The sequence below is a fragment of the Anguilla rostrata genome, chromosome 13 (genome assembly GCF_018555375.3).
Source record: "Anguilla rostrata isolate EN2019 chromosome 13, ASM1855537v3, whole genome shotgun sequence".
NCBI classification, from domain to species: Eukaryota; Metazoa; Chordata; class Actinopteri; order Anguilliformes; family Anguillidae; genus Anguilla; species Anguilla rostrata.
Window position 1 is genome coordinate 22290283 of NC_057945.1, and position 20118 is coordinate 22310400.

Here is a 20118-nt window from a genome sequence, read left to right on the forward strand (position 1 = left end):
GGCTGATGCAACCAGAACCTCCGGTGTGCCCATATAAAAAAAGAACCAATCACACAGTATAATTTGTACCATCTGGTTCTGCTTTATTAAACTGAGAATTACAAGTGAGGATGTAGTCACAGTGACTTTCTCCTATAAACACAATCTCAGTGTTATTAGTGCAGAGAGAGATATTCTCTATATGCATGGATCAACTTTATTGCTGGTGGCATTTATGTAATGTTTAAAGAAATAACCAAAAAATACCCAGTTTGGTCAGAGCAATTGAAGGGCTTAGCTAACATTTCAAATATGGCCATTTCAATGTTATTGTGGGGATGATATCTGTTGTTTTGGTTAATACATTTAATAGCCAAAAAGGTAACTGTAGAAAACCAGTCTAGAGGTATTGGCATCATTACAGCACCTCCCTGTGTGCTCTGAGGAATGTGTGTGCACACTGAACATATAGACATATTCACGCAGCCTCGGGCGTACCTTACGCATGCTTCTTGATGTAGACCCAGTCCCCTGGCTGTGGTGCAGGGATGAAGTCTTCAGGCTGCCCACATTGGGCTGCTGTGGCCTGCAAAAGATGCACAAGCTAATGCCTTAGGCAAACACAGAGTATAATCCACCATTTTCTGTAGCAGAGCAGCCATGGCCAGGTGGGACAAAGCTCCCAGGACTCTCATGGGTCTTCCTGTGATGACCTCATGTGGACTCAAGCCAGTGCTTTTATTAGCTGTTGCTCTCACTGCCATGAGAGCCACAGGAAATGCTGCAACCCACATTAGCCCATTGCCAGTTGACCATATGATCTTAGTGATTTTATTTTTCAACGTTCTGTTCATGTTTTCTACCAAACCCAGTTATTGAGGGTAGTAGGGGCAATGAAATGCTTGACTGAGGGTTCACATATGGCCTTCATTATCTTACCAATGAAATCTGTGCCTTGATCGCTGTCAATTCTGCATGGGATTCCCCAACGAGGAATGTAGTCATTCAGCAGAAGTTTCAAAACGCTGTCTGCTCATGCACTTGTGGGTAGGTAGGCCTCAACCCACCATGAAAATTTATCAAAAATTACCGGTACATATTTATTTCTTCCTACTGGTGTGAAGGAACCAGTGAACTAAAGCTGAATGTGATGAAATGACCCTTCAAGAAAAGGCTGAGAATGCAAAGGAGTTTTAAGAACAGCTCCGCTATTCGTTTGTGCACACACACTACATTGTTAACAGTAGTTCTTGAAAAATACCAGCAGTCCTTTCCCTGCCCAGCTGGCCATAGCGAATTGGCAGTTTTCTCAACACTGGAATGCGACAACTCATGATAGGCTAAAGTGCAAGCAGGGAGCAGACCCCTCGGTTCCAGGACTTTACCAAACTGAGCACTGCTCCAAATGCCTTGTTTGGTCCTGTTAGCCCACACGTCCGACCTTGAGGCAGATTACTGTGCCTCCTTTTCAGACGGGGGGACTGTGGAAACAGGTGCCACAGATTGTTGTGATGACGAGCCATGACACAATGTCCAGCTGCAGCGACACGGACCAGACCAAGCCGCGCAGAGATGCCTGTTGCATCTTACAAACTGTGGACCTGGGCCACAACGGACCCCTACAGAGAGCTACTGTACCAAAGACCGGACAGGCAGAGCGGATCTATCCTGTCACAGTCACAGATGCACACCAGCTACATTACATTACATTACATTTATTTGGCAGACGCTTTTATCCAAAGCGATGTACAAAAAGTGCATTTCATGGTCATAGACAACTACTAAACACAGGTTCAGTAAGATACAATACTTATTTTGTACAGCTATTTCTAGCCAAGAACACAGTTTAGTTCACACAGTGAACATTCAGACCTAACCACTGCAAAGGCAACTAGGCAATAGAATAAGCTACAGTATTAGGACAAATACAAATTACCAAAAAGTGCTGCAATGGGGCAACATGTAACAAGTGTCATGAAAAAGGGGTGGTGGGGGGGATTTAGAGTGAAATATACAGCGTGGTGGTGGTTAGTCTAGGTATAGTCTGAAGAGATGAGTCTTCAGGCCACGGCGGAAGATAGGTAGTGAGGGGGAGGTTCGGAGAGGGACGGGGAGTTCGTTCCATCACTGGGGAGCTAGGGCGGAGAAGCTCTGTGATCGCTTTGGTCGGGTGGTAGGGGTTACAAGGCGCCCTGCTGCAGCAGAGCGGAGTGGTCGAACAGGCACATAGGATCGAATCATGTCCTGCAAGTAGATGGGGGCTGTCCTGTTGGCTGCAGTGTAGGCAAGGGTCAGGGCTTTGAACCGACTACCCCAAAGGATTACCAACAAACACCTGTTTACTGCAGCCTCATTCAGCAATACAATTAATATTACTTGTTTTCACCCAAAAAAATTTTTTCGCTGACAACCAGCAGGCCATTACCATACACAGTCATGAAAGTTGTAAGAAAACATGCCTACCTTATTTATATAACGCGTGGTCTTCACAAGTGTAGGTGGAGTGGCGCGGGAGACTGAATGGTCAGGTCCTGTTTATGACGCCAGAACTGTTTGACTCCAAGAACTGGTGGAAAAAGGTACGAGGCAGGAAGTGTAAATAATCAGTATTCTTTATTCTGCAGAAGAGGAGCCCATTCACACAACAGGATGAATGCACCACAGAGGGGCAGTCTCTCTGAACATTTATTACATTCGTATCACATCACTCGTTTGACCTCCTGTTGAGCCAGTCCTCATGTATTATGTTCAGTGGTCACCCAAATAAGCTGAATAAGGTTTGATTTACTGTTTACAGAGAGGGCTTGGGCAGAACTTTCTCACCAGTCCAGACCCCCTCCCATCTTCACAACAATGTTAGTCAGTAATTATGAACTATGGATAATATTTATTCGTTACAATCGTTAAAACACATACATATGTAGAATTTATAATTTCAACTCCAGAATTGACGTTTACATTTTTTGTGACAATGGAAGATTGTCACAAAACAGAATTGACAACAGAATTTAATTAGCCTTCACCTACCAATGATATCAAGACATAACACTGAGTTGAAATAAGAAACTTGTATGTGAAGTGTACAGTATAATCTAATCTGAACAGTGACGTTTATTCAGTTATATAGAAATATATACGCAAAATATACCAATTATAGCCACTGGTTTCAATTGAATATTTCTAAATACCAAAATAATTCGTAAAAAAAGGAAAGCAGACAGTCTGCCTTCGTGTATTTTTGTCTTTACTTTATTCAGAAAAGGGTATATTTATTAATTGATAAATTGACAGGTTGCTATTGATAATCAGTTTTACATTTCATATGCAATGCCCTTGTCATTATAATCTGGCAGTATTCCTTCACGAAATTCATTTAAAAATCTCTGAAGTCAATATCTTGCAGTTCAAATACCAGACACCTGAGGGCAGTACATCAGTCTATTTAAAAAATGTTCTTCTGGTTGAGGCCTGAGATACCGCATTAATTTTGTTGCACTAAAAGGCGTAGGCGCAATATCATGGTAACATCTAATGAATATAAACTGAAGCTGCACAATACAGTTTCAGCATCAAAAACCACAGTTTATCCTCAGAGGGAGAAAGACAGTGTACCAATAATGGGCTATTTTGAATAGGAAATTCATCGACGGAGGTTTGAAATGACTTGGAGAGACATGCAATCTGAGCCTTTAAGGCTCATATACACCGTACACACAGCAGCTGTGGCACACAGAACCAGGCGGCACAGCCTGCAGCTTCCAAACCACTTCTCACCTGGGCTTCCGACAGGGGGGTCTGTGGACTCCTGGGGGCCCTTAAAGTACTGTAGGGGGTCCGGGGCCAGAAAGGATATGCACTGACTATGTTTAAAAATATAACCCCTTTTTAAGTTATGAGGGGGTCCCACAGACACCTTTGAGCCTGGGTGGGGGTCCCTGGATCAGAAAAGGTTGAAACCCCCAGGCTGACGATGTTAATGCCGGTTCCATTTGCCTCGCGACTCTCGCACTTTTCCAGGGTTTCCAGGAGACAGCATTTGTTTTACAGCTGTATTTTGCTTCAGACACGTGTAAGAAGCCATTTTTGGACATAAATTGAAACGAGTAGTGACTATTACAAAATTACAAGCGCTCCCCCTTCCCTTTTGATCAAAATTTCTGTTTCAAAAACCATCCAGTCCTTTAAAGAAACCTGAGACATGGCTGCTTTTTCCCCTCGGACTTTCACTGCTGATTTTAAATATCTGCTGGCATGACAGGCAACAATGTGACATGAGAATGATGCAATTTCACATCAGGTTGTGTTTATCTGGCACTTTATAACAAATGTAACATAAACACTTCTCTGTGTTGCGTAGCAAGCCGGAAAGATCAAACAGAGGCAGACTGCGAAGCCGTCGCTCTGGCACTGACCTTGTGAGAGCTCAGTTCTCCGGCATTTAAGAGCAGCGCACCGACTGGAACAGCTGGGGAAGGAGAAGCGCATCTTCAAAGGCGAATGTCACTTCCAAAACATTTAAACTTTTATTTCCTCAAAAGCACTTTAAAAGGATGGCAGGGTATTTTATGGTCCTATTTCTGTTCTGTTCCCCCCCCCCCCAGTTACTCATGTTCTGATTTATTTCCTGTTACCTTTAAAGATTTTACTGCATCTCCAGCCTTGCGGCGTTATTGCTAACAGACAGACCTAAAAAATAAAAACAACTGGCACACTCCTCCCCTTTAGCTCGGCTCTTAAACGTGGTCCAGGACATGTACAGGATTGTTCCTCCACCCCAACCATTTTTAGTCGCATATCAAAAGTTTGTTTTGCAGTGCATAAGCAATGGTGCAAATAAAAACAGAAAATTCACAGAATTCCCTAAAAGTAGGTCTACTTCCCAAAATAGGCCTGATCATAGTTTTTCTGTAATGATAGAGATTACAGTGTGAAAGCTGACAGAGGCTGCTGGTGTACTACAGATGACTGCTAAGATATCAGTTTATATGAGCAGCGAATATTTCATTTAGGCAATGTATGTAACATTTGTGCATATGGACAGTTCTTTGGCATAAAGAAAGAGTGTGCTGGCTACACCTGACACAAAATCAGCAGTGTCATTTAGGACTTACTAACAGTCCTGAGTCTTTTCATCAGAGTAAGAACAAAAGTAATACTCTGGAACAACTGGCAATAGTCATTTAAATTTTTAGCGAGTGACTTGCTAGTGAGGCACAATAATAATGAGAAAACAACCAAATAGTATGTAAACATTCATACAAATTGCATTGAAGGAATAGTTCAGTTTCAGGTGTTGGCACAGGAAGATGTTTTGAACAAGGTGCACCGCTGACACAAATGCAAAATCGTGACATCACTCATTTTATTATTTCTCATTTTATTTGGTGAACTTTTTAGCAGGGAGGGGCTTGAAATGAGGCTGTTCTCTATTGCATAAATATGTCACAAACAGATCATGACGACATAACTATGGAAAATGCAGATTTACACTAGGTTATATTACGTTTCCACTAACGTAACAGGCCTACACATCGCTCATACCAAAACAGAATAAACAAAAGCTCCTGAGTGCATAAAAAAGGCTGAGTGGACAGGGAATAAAGCACAAGACTGGACAAATCAGAAACACGTACCTTTCTACCACATGAAATCCCACAACATCCACCTTTCAGGCCAATTCACCCAGTGTGACTCAATGATACCTGAACCTGCCATCTACTGGCTGAAACGTGTAATGGAATTGGCTTTACCTGACGGGACAAAACAGAATATATATTTTGTAAATGACCCCAGGTGACCTGAGAAGAGTCTGGGCATATTACCCACACTATTAACACAATCACCTGGAAGGTATTATATTTGGAATATTTAAAAGAGAAACACTTCCTTTTCAGCTGTTAAGTCGGACATGTTAAACAAAAAAATCTAATCCACATACTGCTAATGACAAGTAATTTGCTGGCATGTTCTCATAAACAATACAATATGCTAAACAGACACAATGGCCATTATTTTGGCTGCTATAGTGAGATCTGTGAAGTTGAAAGAGGGGTGGTTGTTGGGGCAAGTTCAGCAGGAATAAGACCACTCAACTGGCTGATGTTTCATGAGGAACAGTGGCTAAGGTGATGGTGGTATGGAAGTCTGAGGTAAAGACATAATTAACTAGGCGTGACTATGCAAAAGTGCATACTCCTCAGTCATGATGTCAATGTACTGGTTTGAGAATCAGTCCATTACAAATATCAATCTTTCAATCAATATTTCCTTTATTTTGGCAGTCACCTGTACAATAAAACTGAAATTATATTTTAGAAACTCAAGAAACGAATGTGTCTACTTGCTTACTTCCGAAAGTAAGACAGAAATGGACCGTTTCTAGGGGTTAACCCTGTGTGTTATTCATGTCTGTAATACGTTCAAGGAGACTCTTCTGGATTCTTCTAGAAGAACCCTGGGCGTCGAGTCATGTGATCTCCCGTTCACATCCAGCTGCTGGGCGCTCGGAAAGGACTGGCCTAGCAGCCCACGGGACTGGGAACGATCTGGTTTTATGTCCATCAGGCCTTACACGGGACAGGCAGTGAACAGGTCCATGGAAACACAGCAGTGCTTCAGCAGTGAAGTTCTCTGGTGGTCCTGCATTGGTGCCCTGGCACGTCCTGGGGTGGACTGGATCTACTCATACCCTTAGCAGGCAAGAGTATTGTTTGTGGTACTGTGTCACCATCTTCAGCCATGTTCAAACGTTTCTTTCTTGCATTTTTTTTCCTGCAGAAGGATGTCTTTCAAGATGAAAATTCCCTCATCCACGAAGCAGTAGCCGTCCCAACGATATGAAGAGCATGACATTGACACAATTCACCCAAATGAGCTCCACCAAAAAGTTGTGAGTTGATTAGCCTTGTTGAGGAGAAGTATTATAGTTTGCCTAATTGTAGAATTCCATACACTGGTAGACTCTATGCTACAGCTCAAACTGGCTGTACTGGACAGACGTGGTGACACAACATCCTATTACACGACCACTCCCAATAGGTATCAGATTTCAATGGGAAAAACAATCATTTATTACATTTCTGAAATCAGGCCATTTATTTGGTAATGTTTTCAGTTCCATCATACATCTTTCTTTTGCTCCATCAACACAAATGTCATCACATAACAGTGTCTTTTCTTGGACAAATCAAAAGCACACAAACACGCACACACACAAATATGCACGCACACATACACGCACACATGCATGGACACACACACAGACACGCGCACGCAACCGGGTCTTTCTGAGAGGCTGTGATTCTCTCTTTCCTGTCCTTGCATTTCCTGTGCCATTATGTCACATCCTGTCTCCAAAGTCACCAACAATAAGAACAAAACAATAAGCCACTGTGGGAAAAACACTATAAATAAATGTCCTAAAGGATAAATTTCAATACATTTCTTTAAAAAATTTTTTTTTTTAAAAAACAAAGAAAAAAAAAAGGCATACATTTTGGATAAATTTTGATAGTGATTACCTGGTCACAATTTCTTTAACACATGTGACTTAACAAAACAAGACAAATAGGCCAAACAGGTACAAACAGGTAAACTGGCACAAGACAAAAAAAGACAAAACGAAAACAACAACAACAACAGAACACATTTTTGGCAATGCTTGAGCGGTCTTAGTTTGAGCTCTGTGTGCGTCAGTTCAGCACACAGAACATCCAGTGACTAAAGCAGGTCTGCACAAGCTACACAGGGCAAAGCAAACTACTCACTTACACAGTCAGAAAAAAAACCTTCAGCTTAATTTAATAACTTTATCTTTTAGTTCTGTTTTAACATGAAGAAGGTAAACGACCCGGGCAAATTACTTGACTTTCATCCAACAATTACCAGACCTCAGACAGCAACAGCTACATCATACTGGCTTTGTTACCCCACGATGTGACTTACGCATAAGACAGCCCCCCCCATGTTTTGACAGGCTATACTTTCACAGTGCCCTGTGCACGGGAGGAGGGGGGGGGGGGGGTCAGTGACTAACGTGTCTAAGGTGATGAACACCTTTGAGGGAATGTACAGTCTCTTGATCTTTGTCCAATCGAAGTGCTTCTCTCGGAATCCAAACGTCATATTACGGAGTGATAATACGTGTTTCTTGCCTCTGACCCCGCGCGTAGGGCCAGTGTTAATGCAGACTTCAGACACAACAGGCCAGCGCTCCATGTTCCCCCTGAGACAGAGGCTGCTTTTAAGGTTGTGGGTGTGAATGTGTCCAATGGCGTGATCTGTCTCTCTGAGAGACAGGGCTCTTTTCCCCCAGCATGGCTCTGCACTCAAAACACAAACACACAGACCCTGTCCCGCCCCCAGTCTCCTCTCCCTTCTGCTCCAGTCGTGTGAGAGAATGCAGCCGGCCTGGACCTCAGAGGCCTGTGGCTTCACAGTGGCCTCTCGGGTTGAACCCAGCTAACACAAAATGTTCTCAGAATGTTACTGCAATGTTTATTCAATGTTATTACAATGCCACTACATGGCAGCAACATTGAGAGAACATTTTGTTAGCTGGGAAGTGGCCTGCTGGATTTGCTCACAGTGTTTTTTCATTGGCTGTCCTTCTGAAGCATCTCACAGATCAGACTGCCATTCGCTGCAGAGTGTCAGAGCCACGCCTTTCAAAGCTCACTCTCTTCTTCTACTGGAGAGAGAAATAAGGGTAAAAAAGCCGTGGTACAGAGTCACAGGAACACAGCACCCGCCTCCCGACCTTCGACCTCGGTGCACCAGAAAAACCCAAACGCTTCACACCACTTCACATCCCCTGCTACTCTCCCTTGATTGTCTTAAAACATTCTGCTGGTCATTTTGACTGGATATTCACTCACTGTAAACACTATGTTCCCTACTGCCTACATAAATATACATAAATCTGCCTGGGCTTTCCGCTGAGAGGGCACAGCAGAAGGGCAGTGGCTGGGGGGTCGTGTGGGCAGTGCCTCCCATCCCGAGGTGAGGGTTTGATGGGTGCGGCGCCACTCCCTCCCATTTCTTCCTCAGGACCCGGCCACACCCAGGACCTTTTGTCCCTGAGTCAGAAACTCCACTCAGCAGGAGGGTGAGAGGGAGACAGTGACCTCGCCCCTTCCTAAAGAACACTGACAACCCTACCCTCCTCCCCTCTGCAGAACGCAGAGATGCCCCTTCCCCTCCCGCCTACAGGACACACTGCCATGGAGAACACCACCGCCTTATATCAGGAAAACGGCAGAGAGAAAGAGAGAGAATGAATGCTCAGAGAAAACAGACACGAAGAAAGAGAAGGCATCAAGGAAGAAGAAGTGCTTTCCACATACTGCTGTCCACTCCCAGGGTGCAGGTGGGCCTCCATGGTCCAATACTGTACAAGACCGCTTCAGAGGGAAGTGGGGGCGAGGGGGTGTTGAGCGGTGAGAGGGGCGACGGAACGCGCCCCCTCCCCAGGAATCAGACCTCGGCGGAGGGGTCAGACCTCGTGTTCGTGTGCTCCATCTGAGGGCAGTCAGGGACCGCCTCGCTGGTGTCCATGCTACAGTCCGACACCTCGCTGTCGCTGTGCTCCATGCTCTCCGGCCTGGGCCCCGCCTGTCCCGAGGGAGGGTCCCCGGCCCCGCCCCCAGCCCCGCTCCCCGCCGCGCCCTTCGCCTGCCGGATGCAGTTGAGCCACTGCTGCTTGTTGAAGGCGTCGCTGGCCTGGAAAGAGTAGGACTGGAGCTGCGTGCCGCTGTGGAACGTCACCCGGAAGAAGTTCTTGGCTGGAGGAAGAGGAGGAGATTAGTCCTGCTGTAGCACCGCTGACTAAACTCTACTTTAATAAATAACTTTACTATCAGCATTTAATTTAGATTCACTGCTTTATTTACCAATACCTTTGGTCAGTTCTGTCTTATACATGTCAATTTGAAATGCCTGTTTAGGGACGAGCACTGGGACTAGAAGAGGCTGGAGGAGAGGGGAGGCTTTGCTATAAACCATGTTTCATTGGGAACTTTACTTCAGCCCTCCTCACTGACGCAAAGCCTCGTCAGGACAGCACAAGCCCAGCAGAACAGCCCAGCCGTAGCGCCGGTCGCTAAAATGACCCATAACCCCCCGGTAGCATCGCGGACACGGGGCGCGCGAGCAGCATTTTCAGGGGGACACTCACTCCTCTCGTTGTTGCTGAAGGCCCCGCGGATGGAGCCGCCCAGCCGGATCTCGCCGTCCTGCAGGTCCTCCCAGTCCAGGAGGCGCACGGGGATGGGCTGGCGGTACAGCTGGTAGCACAGCTGCTCGTTGAGCGTGACGGCACGCGTGATCACCAGCACGTCCTGGAACAGGAAGACGTGCAGCTTCTGCGCAGGGAGAGAGGAGAGGGGACAGGGCGTGTGAGGACCGGGGCTCTGGGCTGCAGAAGCAGGAGCAGGAGCAGGAGCAGCAGCAGGAACAGGAACAGGAGCAGGAGCAGGAGCAGCAGCAGGAGCAGGAGCAGCAGCAGGAGCAGGAGCACTGTAACTGATGTACTACCACAAGCAGCAGTAACTGCAAAAATACTAGCAGAGGACTACTAGTACTAATACGAGTAGAAATAATTAGTATAATTAGGAAAATATTAGACTGTTACTATTAGTACTCATAGCGTTATCTGTAGTACATACAGTAGTACAATACTAGTAGTAGTGGTGCTAGTAGTTATAAATTCATCAGCATAGTTCCCAATATGTATTGACATATGGCTCATTGAACGTGCTGCATTTTGCCTGTTCAACCCCCTGTAACATTTTACAGACACATTTCATTTGGAAATTTACTCGGATTTTACCATCTGCACTCGGTGACCTCAGCGAGAGAAAATTTATATTCATGTGTTTTTCTTTTTATAACTATTAACGACTGCTAAGGTTCACTCCTTTTTCTGAGGCGATAACAGGAAATTGTTGCTTTTTGCCAAATCCGAAAATATCAAGAGAAACAGGAGGCCTTATGAACGTCCAAGGCCTGGTCACCTTGAACGCCAGACCTGAAGGCTGCTACCCATCAAAGCTTTTCTGTTGGTGAGATTTAGGCACGGAGTACAATAACCAGAATTGTCTAAATTTGTATCTGTATCTGGAGAAATGAACCAATGAAAACCTGTTTTTACGCTTTGGCTCGAAATGTATAAAAATGTGCCATGGACAAATGATTTTTGGAACAAATTCCACTGTCCTATCTGAGAGCAGCTGGATTTCTTCCCTTGAGATCTCAATAAAGAGAAAACTTTGTTTCATCGCACTTCTATTAAGGAATATAGTTTAGTGTAATTTCCACAACACCTCCTATTTTTAGAACACTGCTGGGAACGGCTCATTAATTAAAAGCAGTGATATAATCTCTAAATAAACCACCAACCAGCAACATGGTGACTGAGCGCACAAACACAGCAGCACAAAAGAACAGCCAGGAGTTCTGCATGGACTGGAGCCTGGCATATGGACTTAACTATGGGCCCAAACTTAGGAAGGGACTCTTTTGGCTGCAGAGGTCTTTCCCTTTCTCTCGACTGGCCCACCCACTCTCCTGGGGAGCTCTGAGAGGATTCATGAGCTCACCTGCGTGACACCGTTAGCCAGCCGGGCTTGGGCTGCGTGTGAACCGCCTGCCCTGACCTGCTGATGATTACAACAGGCCCGCCTCTCAGGCTGTGCTGTAGGAACCTCGCCGTGACCAATCACATGCCTGCCCCCGCTGTGTAGACCTCACAACGACCAATCACCCGCCTGCCCCTCACCGCAGCATTACAGAACCATCAATGAGATGGCCTGACATCAGGGATATTTACGCGGGACATACCGTCCCTTGACTTTGACCTCGGTGGACCCTTGTACTTAACCTCTGGCTTGAGTTACAGGACGCATTCTTGCCCGAGCCATTTCTCTCTCATCACGTCCTTTTCACGCCCGCTGGGGCGGCCGGGGGTCAAAGGACAGGAGCCCACGCCTCTAACCTGCGGCTTTGTGGTGAGCGTGGGTGGCCGAAACGCTCTGAGCTGCACTAAAAGCGCGATGAGCCGGACGCACCATGGAGTGCACCTCTCTTAAAATGTCCGAACAGCACCCTGTCATAACATTTACGAGGAGGCCGGAAAGCCGGGGGAAGCCTGATAAAGCCTAGGAGGGCCATGTCCACACAGACGCTTGTACACACAGTTACAACTGCTGACCACAGCCAGGGGAAGCTGTGCAGGTGTGTGTGAGTACAGTAAGGTGTCGGAGCAGAGTGAGTATAGTGAGGGACAGTAAGGTGTTGGAGCAGAGTGAGTATAGTGAGGGACAGTAAGGTGTTGGAGCAGAGTGAGTATAGTGAGGGACAGTAAGGTGTTGGAGCAGAGTGAGTATAGTGAGGGACAGTAAGGTGTTGGGGCGGGGTGCGGAGCTGGTTTAAAACACTCACGGCGCCTCTGTTGTTCTTCAGGTCTCCGTGGCAGGTGAGCACGCGGGAGCGGTCGATGAGCAGATCCCTCTGGCTCTCCTCCAGGTACAGCAGCCGCTCCTTGTAGTATCGGCACTCCGACTCGCCGGTCTGCGCGTTGATCTCTGCCACAATGCCCTGGATTATATTGATCTGCGGGACAGACACGCCGAGGGGGTCACGAGAGCGGAGTGATTTAGGGGGACTCCTAACGCCGCCTCAAACTGACAAAACTTCAGCAAAGCTGAGCCTCGCTTTATCCGATGTCCAGCAGAGGGATTCAAAACAAAAGCTAAAGAAATTATTAGAAACTGAATTCCAGGCAGTAAAATTGAGGTTGCACACTCCTGTTAGTTCCAAAATTATTGTAAAGCCTCAATGTTTCAGCACCTCCATGAAACTGACGCCTGACACAGGGATACCCAAATATGGCCTCTTGAGGCCTGTAGTGCTGCTGGTTTTCATTACCACCTGACAGGATTAATGTCACTGATTGGCCAGAGATCCCACTCACCTGCTGCTCCTCATTAGAGCAGAAGAATGAAAACCAGCAGCACTAGCGGCGTCTAGGGCAAGGTCTGAGTACCCCAGGGCAAACACACCCACACCTAAGGAGCATCAGTCTCAGGGCAGACAGCGAGACACGCCTCCTGCTCTGAGACTGGCAGCTTATCATTGGCTGGGCCCCTGTCTGGGGACTGCCCCAGGGGCTCATTCCACTGACAGATGCTAAAGCACCTGCAGGGTGAGAAATGGCTGGGACGGGATTGGACAAGGATGGGATGGGGCAGCCCCTGTCCCCCGGGGGGAAAAAATGAGTCATCAGAGCTGATGGGGACCAGCGCGGGCCTGAGCTCTCTGGCTCTCTCACAAAAATGTGCAATGAGAGCAGGCCTTGCTGGCACTGCTGTACTGTAACCTGACACTAATACGTTTGCCATTGCAGCTTCATTGTGTCTTAAGACAAAAAAATAAGACAAAGCTGCCACTATTACAAAGCACTGCATTTCAAAGATTGGCAGTTCAGACCCAGCTGTGTGGTTCATACTCAGGACTACGCTCTCCTCAGCATGCATTACAACATTGTCCCAGCAGGGAGCATAGTTTCGCTAAATGCAGGGTATGCTCTCAGCCACAATTTGAACATTTATCTATTGATAGCACAGGTTATCACAGAGAGACAGACAGCACACTTAGAGAAAGAAAGGCTGAAATATAGCTTTGAAACACAAAAAATCCAAAACCCTTATATGCTGTAAAAACCTGAATGCACTCCTGTAGATCCTAGATCATTTTCAAAGAAACAAGCTAAGACAATTATTCAGTCCTATAAAAATTTTTTTTAAAACCACTGGGTAATTTTGCAGGTAATTTTACTGGCATGTTTTGGGTAATTATGTGGGAGAGGACTGAAGGAACCCGTTAGCCAGACAGGACACTCACCGCCTCCTCCAGGTACTGTCGGTCGGGGTGGTCGTTGGGCGTGTGCTTGAGGATCTCGCGCAGCAGCAGCGGGTACTTGACCAGCCGGGAGCGCGGGATGTCCAGAAAGTTCCACAGGTCCAGCTTGCGGCTGAAGGGCGACTCCAGGCAGCGCTGCAGGAAGTCCTGCACGCGGTGGTCCTGCTTCTTGTGGTCCAGCAGGGCCTTGGCCGCCACCTGGTTGCTGCAGTAGCCGTTGTAGGAGTCCAGGCAGGGCAGCTGGGAGAAGGGAGAGGGGAGCGGGTGAGACTGGGGCCTCTGTACTACCAGCTCTCTGAGGATCAGCAACCGGCCACCTGACACCAGTGCGCTCAGACAGGGCTCCTCTATCAAAGCACACACAGGGGAGCCAGCGTGTTCACCCTGCCTTTCCAAAGGGGAAATAAGGATTCACACAAAAGCGGAATAAGATCCTGAGAAATACGACAACAAACTAACATTCCACAATAATAATTCATTTTAAAAGTAGGTCTCAGAGGGCAGACAGCACAGAGACATACATGGCCATTGGTGTGGCAGGCAGGCAAGGGCACCCAGACTGACTGCTGCAGCGAAGAACAGGACTATGGGTGACCAGGCCGAGGTGCATTAACAGTGAGAGACCCCAGTCCCAAAACTACTGCACTGCTGCTTCTCAACGCCACGGCAACAGCTGACCTGGTTACAAGCCTGGCCGCTCCAACTCACTCACTTCCTGTTCAGCTGGGAAATGTCGTCACGAAGGCTTTGATATCATAATAATATTAATAATGAGAAGGGATGAACCTCAATGTCACTGCTGCAGTTTTGCAAGACGGGGAGTTCAGCTCCCTGTGATTCACGACCAAGAGAATTCCACAGAAACATTTTAATCATCAGTCCGTCGCCCCCCCTTCTGCAGCGCGTCCAAAAGCACAGCGATGGAAAGGGTGACTAACGAATAGACGCACACCATTCTGGAGTCACATGACCATTCCCAGAAATCTCCTTAGATGTTCTGACACGGCAAAGGCCACCACTGCTCCAGAGAGCATTTAAACATCACACGCATGTTATGTAAGACGCATCAACACAGCTGGAATAGAGCCCAGCCTTCGGTCCCTCCTGCAGCACACTCACTTCCCTTTCAGTCCAAAGATCCAAGACTTAACAGCAGTTCGCCTTCACTGAAACGGGAAAATATTTACTCTACCGAGTTACGCAATCCTGTGGATGCGTTCTGCGGCAGAAGGACAGGGGTCACGGAGGAGACCTCCGATTCAGCTGGAGATGCGCTCACAGAGGAGTAGCGTGCGGCCACGCTTCGCTTCCCATGATGCCCCACTGTAAACAAGAAGGAAGGCCCCATTTGGCACAGCCTCGTCCCCGTCCTTAAAACATCCACCGACTCCCTCCACGCAGCGCCCCACTGACTGCTGGGATGGATATGGACGGCTCTGTGGACAGCAGCATAACTCTTTCCCGTTGGCCGGCTGTCCCGCCCGCCGGTCCCGCCACGCAGCAGAGGAAGCGTGGCGTCGCTCTGAGACCTGGCTGACGGAGCTGCTGGGGACGCCTCCCCGGCCTCCGCAGTCTGTTTGCTTAGTGAGGAGAGGAAGCAGAGCCAGGCGGCAGCAAAGCAGCGTGGCCCCCCTGCTCTCTGTGAGCACACCCTACGCGCGCGTCCTCACGGGACGGGCCCTCTCACCCTGAGGTTAGCGGCGGCCGCGCCCGGATCGCCAGCAGCTGCGGAGTGTGGAGACTCCGGGGTGAGCGGGCTGAGGAACAGGCCAGTCTCACACACCTCACTTTGGGTTGCAGGAACGCATCTACAGGACGCCATACACAGGACTGCAGGTGTTTCTGCAACGTTATTTTTGTCCAAAACACATCTGCTGAATGCCTCAAATTTACCTGTAATCATAATTGTAATTATAATTATAATTGTATGGAAGGTGAGTGCCCAGCAGGTTTTGGGAGGAGGGCAATTCGATTTTGATTGGGTCAATTCAGAAAATTAATCCCAATTCAATTGCAATTCATTAACTGAAAAAAGAATCCTGAACTTTCAACTCCAGGGCTGACTGTGGAATATAATTCACCCCCCCCCCCCTCCCCCCAGGGCTCAGCAGACTGACCTGCAGAGTCAGAGCCCAATGGGACAGAAACGTCCACAGCACAGGAAAAAAAACACCCCCCCTTTTACTGCTCTTTCAAGGATCTGATGAATCAGGAAGTACCTGAATGCATTTTGGGACCACTTTTATTTGGGCTTTATTTGTGAACATTCTCCAGCCACCAGCTGATACCACAGTGCAAAAGTGTTTCTGATGTGCGTGTGCTTGTGACATACCCAAGCTGTCAGCCTCAGGTGGAGAGAAAAAGATATAAATAAAAGTTAAGGAAAAATCAGTATGCCCTGATTGGCCAGGAACAAAACTGGGGGAAAAAATTCCTGTTCTTTGCACCGGAAAATGTCACACAGCGTCACGTAAGAGCGGTTTCAAGCAACTCAGGCCCCTCCCCCTCCTCCTGATTGGCACGCTGAGGCCCTGTCCGCTCTGCCTCACACCCCTCCGGTGTTGACCCCCCCGCCCCCGCGTCGCTCTCCCCAGAGCGCCCGTTCCGTGCCCAGCAGAGCCATCTTGTGTTCTGCCCACGCGAGGGGCAGTGCCCTCACAGACCAGCCTAATCCCCCCCTAATCCCCCGCTGCCCACGCGCTGAAGCCCCCTCTGAGGTCTCTTTATTTCCCCCCATTCCCCACGTCACACAGGCCCGGGGGGGGGGGGGGGGGCACAGCCTGAGTCACGCGCCGTGACCTGCCCTCAGGGAGGGAGGAAGACGGAAAAGGCAGGAGCTCAAGAGCGCCAGAGAATCAGACAAAGGCACACTGAACACAGGAATTAATAACAGGGCAGAGAAGACCGGCCCTTCCCATTCAACGCGCCTTCAGGTTCCACTGCCCTATGGCTTTACCAGACTCCAGCATAAATCATCTGGACAGGAAGAAAAGGCCTCCCAAAAAAAACCTGAGGTAAGGTGGAGGGTTGGCTTCACTTCAATGCTCCTGTGACAGAAAAACGGCACAGAACAGGAAATTGGCCAGCAGGAGCACGATTGAGCCCCTCTCCCAATACGCCCCACTCCCCTTCCCCTTCCCCGACCCATCCCCCCACCCGCTAAAGATCACAAAGTTCATGATGTCGACCGATTCGCATCAGAAGCACGCGGTCGAAGAGGGTAAAAAAAAAAAAACACCAATGTTTTTTGCCCTGCAGCGTATCCCGATATAAAACCCTGCGCTCTCTGTAGAGAGAACATTCGACAGGACTGTGGGGGTGTGAGTAATGGGCTGGTCCCTCCAAACCACACACCCCTTCCCCCTTCCCCCCTCCCCTCCTCCCCTCCTCCCCTCCTCCATTCCTGGCAATGGCTCATTGCACTCCCCCCAGGCTGGCCTGGTTTCCCTCAAAGATCAGCAGGATGCACTCAGGCAAACAGAGAGAGCTATATACACAAACACACAAACACACTCCTGATTAATCAAGAAATGCAGATAATCTGACCGTAAATCAGGGACCTCAAACTCACACAGTATTTGCCCCAGGTGCGTTACCATCAACTGCCTGCAGGGGCAGCGAGCACACCAGCAGGCCAGCCGGGTAAGAGCACAGAGTGACAGACACCAGCTGGTAGAGCGGTGCAAGCTGTGAAGGGGCCTTTTCCCAGGGGCCCAGAGGGAGCATGCAGTACGGGACGGGGTGGCGCAGGACGGGGGCGGCGCAGGACGGGGGCGAAGGGTGCGGCTCCTCTTACCCAGTCGACCAGGATGTGTCCGATGTGGTCCGTGGAGCCATCTGGTTTCCTGGCCTCTCTGAGGCGACTCAGCAGATCTGCGGGCAGGAGGGAGAGGCACTGAGGTCAGAAACACACACATCTGAGGTCACAGACACACACTTCTGAGGACAGAAATACACACATCTGAGGACAGAAACACACACATCTGAGGTCAGAGACACACACATCTGAGGTCACAGACACACACTTCTGAGGACAGAAATACACACATCTGAGGACAGAAACACACATACTTCTGAGAACAGAAACACACACACTTCTGAGGACAGAAACACACACTCTTCTGAGGACAGAAACACACGCACTTCTGAGGACAGAAACATACACACTTCTGAGGACCGAAACACACACACTTCTGAGGACAGAAACAGACACACTTCTGAGGACAGAAACACACACACTTCTGAAAACAGAAACACACACACTTCTGAGGACAGAAACATACACACTTCTGAGGACAGAAACACACACACTTCTGAGGACAGAAACACACACACTTCTGAGGACAGAAACATACACACTTCTGAGGACAGAAACAGACACACTTCTGAGGACATAAACACACAGAGGGCAGGAGGGAGAGGCACTGGAGTCAACTCTGCCATTTCTCTCATTCTCCTCTAAACCTGGAGGTCCCGTAAAACTGCAGTTTCACTCCGCATAGTGTCTTCATAGTGCTTTTCAATCTGCACAATCCTCTGGCCTTTGTGCCCCAATATTGCGTGTCTGTGTGCGTGTGTCGTTCTGCCTATGTGCATGTGTGTACATGCGTATTTGGTAAACTGCGCGTATGCATGTGTGCACGTCCCTGACTGAGGGCACACTCGAACCCTCACCTTCGTGAAGAGGGATGAGAGAGTCCAGGGTTCCGAAGATCTGGTTGAGCTCCTGCTCGGTCATGATTGACAGCTTCAGCATGGGGTCGTGGTAGGCCTGCAGAGAAATCGGACTGATGGGCTGGCTTAGGCAGCAATGCGACCTGTCCGGCTGCATGTCGCCAGGAGCACGTGCAGAGAATATGCTTACAATCACGGAACTTTCACAGGAAGAGACATGCGGAAACATCGGCTATTAAAAGGAGCTTCAAAAACACCGACTCAGCACCGACTGAATTAAAACATGGAAAACTAAAAAAAACGTATGACCCTTTGTGCAGATGTAAGAATTTTCATCTGTGCACCAGCTTGGCCTGTGTGTATAAACATGGCCAATATTCACAGAGACCACTCTATTCCCTTTACATCCAATAATAAACACAGATCCCAGGCAACTAAACAAGGCAACCAATTTCAAACCTAAACACCAAGCCCAGAAACTGCAGCTGTTTCATTGATGGCACAGAGGAAATAAAAGGCAGAAGAAATACATGGGACCCATTTACTGGCTTTTTACATTTTATATAAAGCCATAGAAAAGACAATAAAGGACACAGTAATCCTATAAAAGCATGAGGGATTGGGTTTGGGATTGTCCAATTGGGTTTTTTTTAAATGAATAATGCCAGTTGCTGCAGCGGAGGGGAAACTGGAGATGGGCTTCTCACATGAGTGAAGTAACTCACCCCTTACACATTCCAAGAAACAAAAACAAAGTGAGGGGTGGGGGTAAGGGGGGTGAAGAAGGCTCCTAATTGGAAAAACAGATCTAACCTTCTTCGCCAGCTTCAGGTCCTCAATCAGGTCCTGCTCCCCCTGAGACAGTTCGAAGATAGCCTGTGGTGGTGGGGGAGGGTGGGGGGGAGGGCAGAGAGGTAGAGAGCAAAAGAAAAAGAGATAGTGAGGGAAAGAAATCAAACCACGGCCTCTGTTCCATCTCTGAGGATCAACAACTGGCCACCTGACACCAGTGCGCTCAGACAGGGCTCCTCTATCAAAGCAAACACACCGCGGCAACGAGAAGCCAGCGTGTTCATCCTGGGATCCACGTCTCGCTGCATTATTTCAGCTATTGTTGACCGTAAAATCGATGATTTTCGAAAATAGGCCATGGCCTTATAATTGCGCCCCAGGGACAAATGCAGCACTTAACCGTGTCAGTCAATGTGGGTGTGGGGCTGTGCATGTGGGGCTGTGCATGTGGGGTGTGGGGCTGTGCATGTGGGGCTGTGCATGTGGGGTGCGGTGCCACGGCGTTCAGAAAGTAGTTCAACCAATACGAGTTTCCATCAAAAGAGAGGGGACAGGTGGGGGGGTCACGCAGAGAGGGTCTGCCTCGACATTAAAGGCCCCCCTATTAAACCACAGCGCAGGCTGAGGTAGATACACACCGAAAGACCCCCCCCCCCCCTTTGACCCCTCAGAACTCAATACTTCCCAGAAGACAGCTGGGCTCCGTTGTCCACACCATATCAACAGCACTTTGAAGTCTGTGTGGCCGGGCAGGAA

General features: G+C 48.2%; 1 protein-coding gene across 3 annotated transcripts in view; it reads right to left on the reverse strand.

Annotated features, from left to right (window-relative positions):
* Window positions 1–6226: 6226 nt before the first annotated feature.
* arhgef3 (Rho guanine nucleotide exchange factor (GEF) 3) overlaps window positions 6227–20118 on the reverse strand; it is an 82385-nt gene continuing 68493 nt past the window's right edge. For all 3 annotated transcript variants that reach the window (XM_064304578.1, XM_064304580.1, XM_064304579.1), the window contains 7 exons: window positions 19384–19446; window positions 18571–18667; window positions 17693–17769; window positions 13879–14136; window positions 12418–12588; window positions 10154–10340; window positions 6227–9761 (listed from right to left, as the gene is read on the reverse strand). In XM_064304578.1, the coding sequence (XP_064160648.1) occupies window positions 9454–9761; window positions 10154–10340; window positions 12418–12588; window positions 13879–14136; window positions 17693–17769; window positions 18571–18667; window positions 19384–19446 (1161 nt within the window). In that variant the 3' untranslated portion in view covers window positions 6227–9453. The remainder of the gene's footprint in view (window positions 9762–10153; window positions 10341–12417; window positions 12589–13878; window positions 14137–17692; window positions 17770–18570; window positions 18668–19383; window positions 19447–20118) is intronic.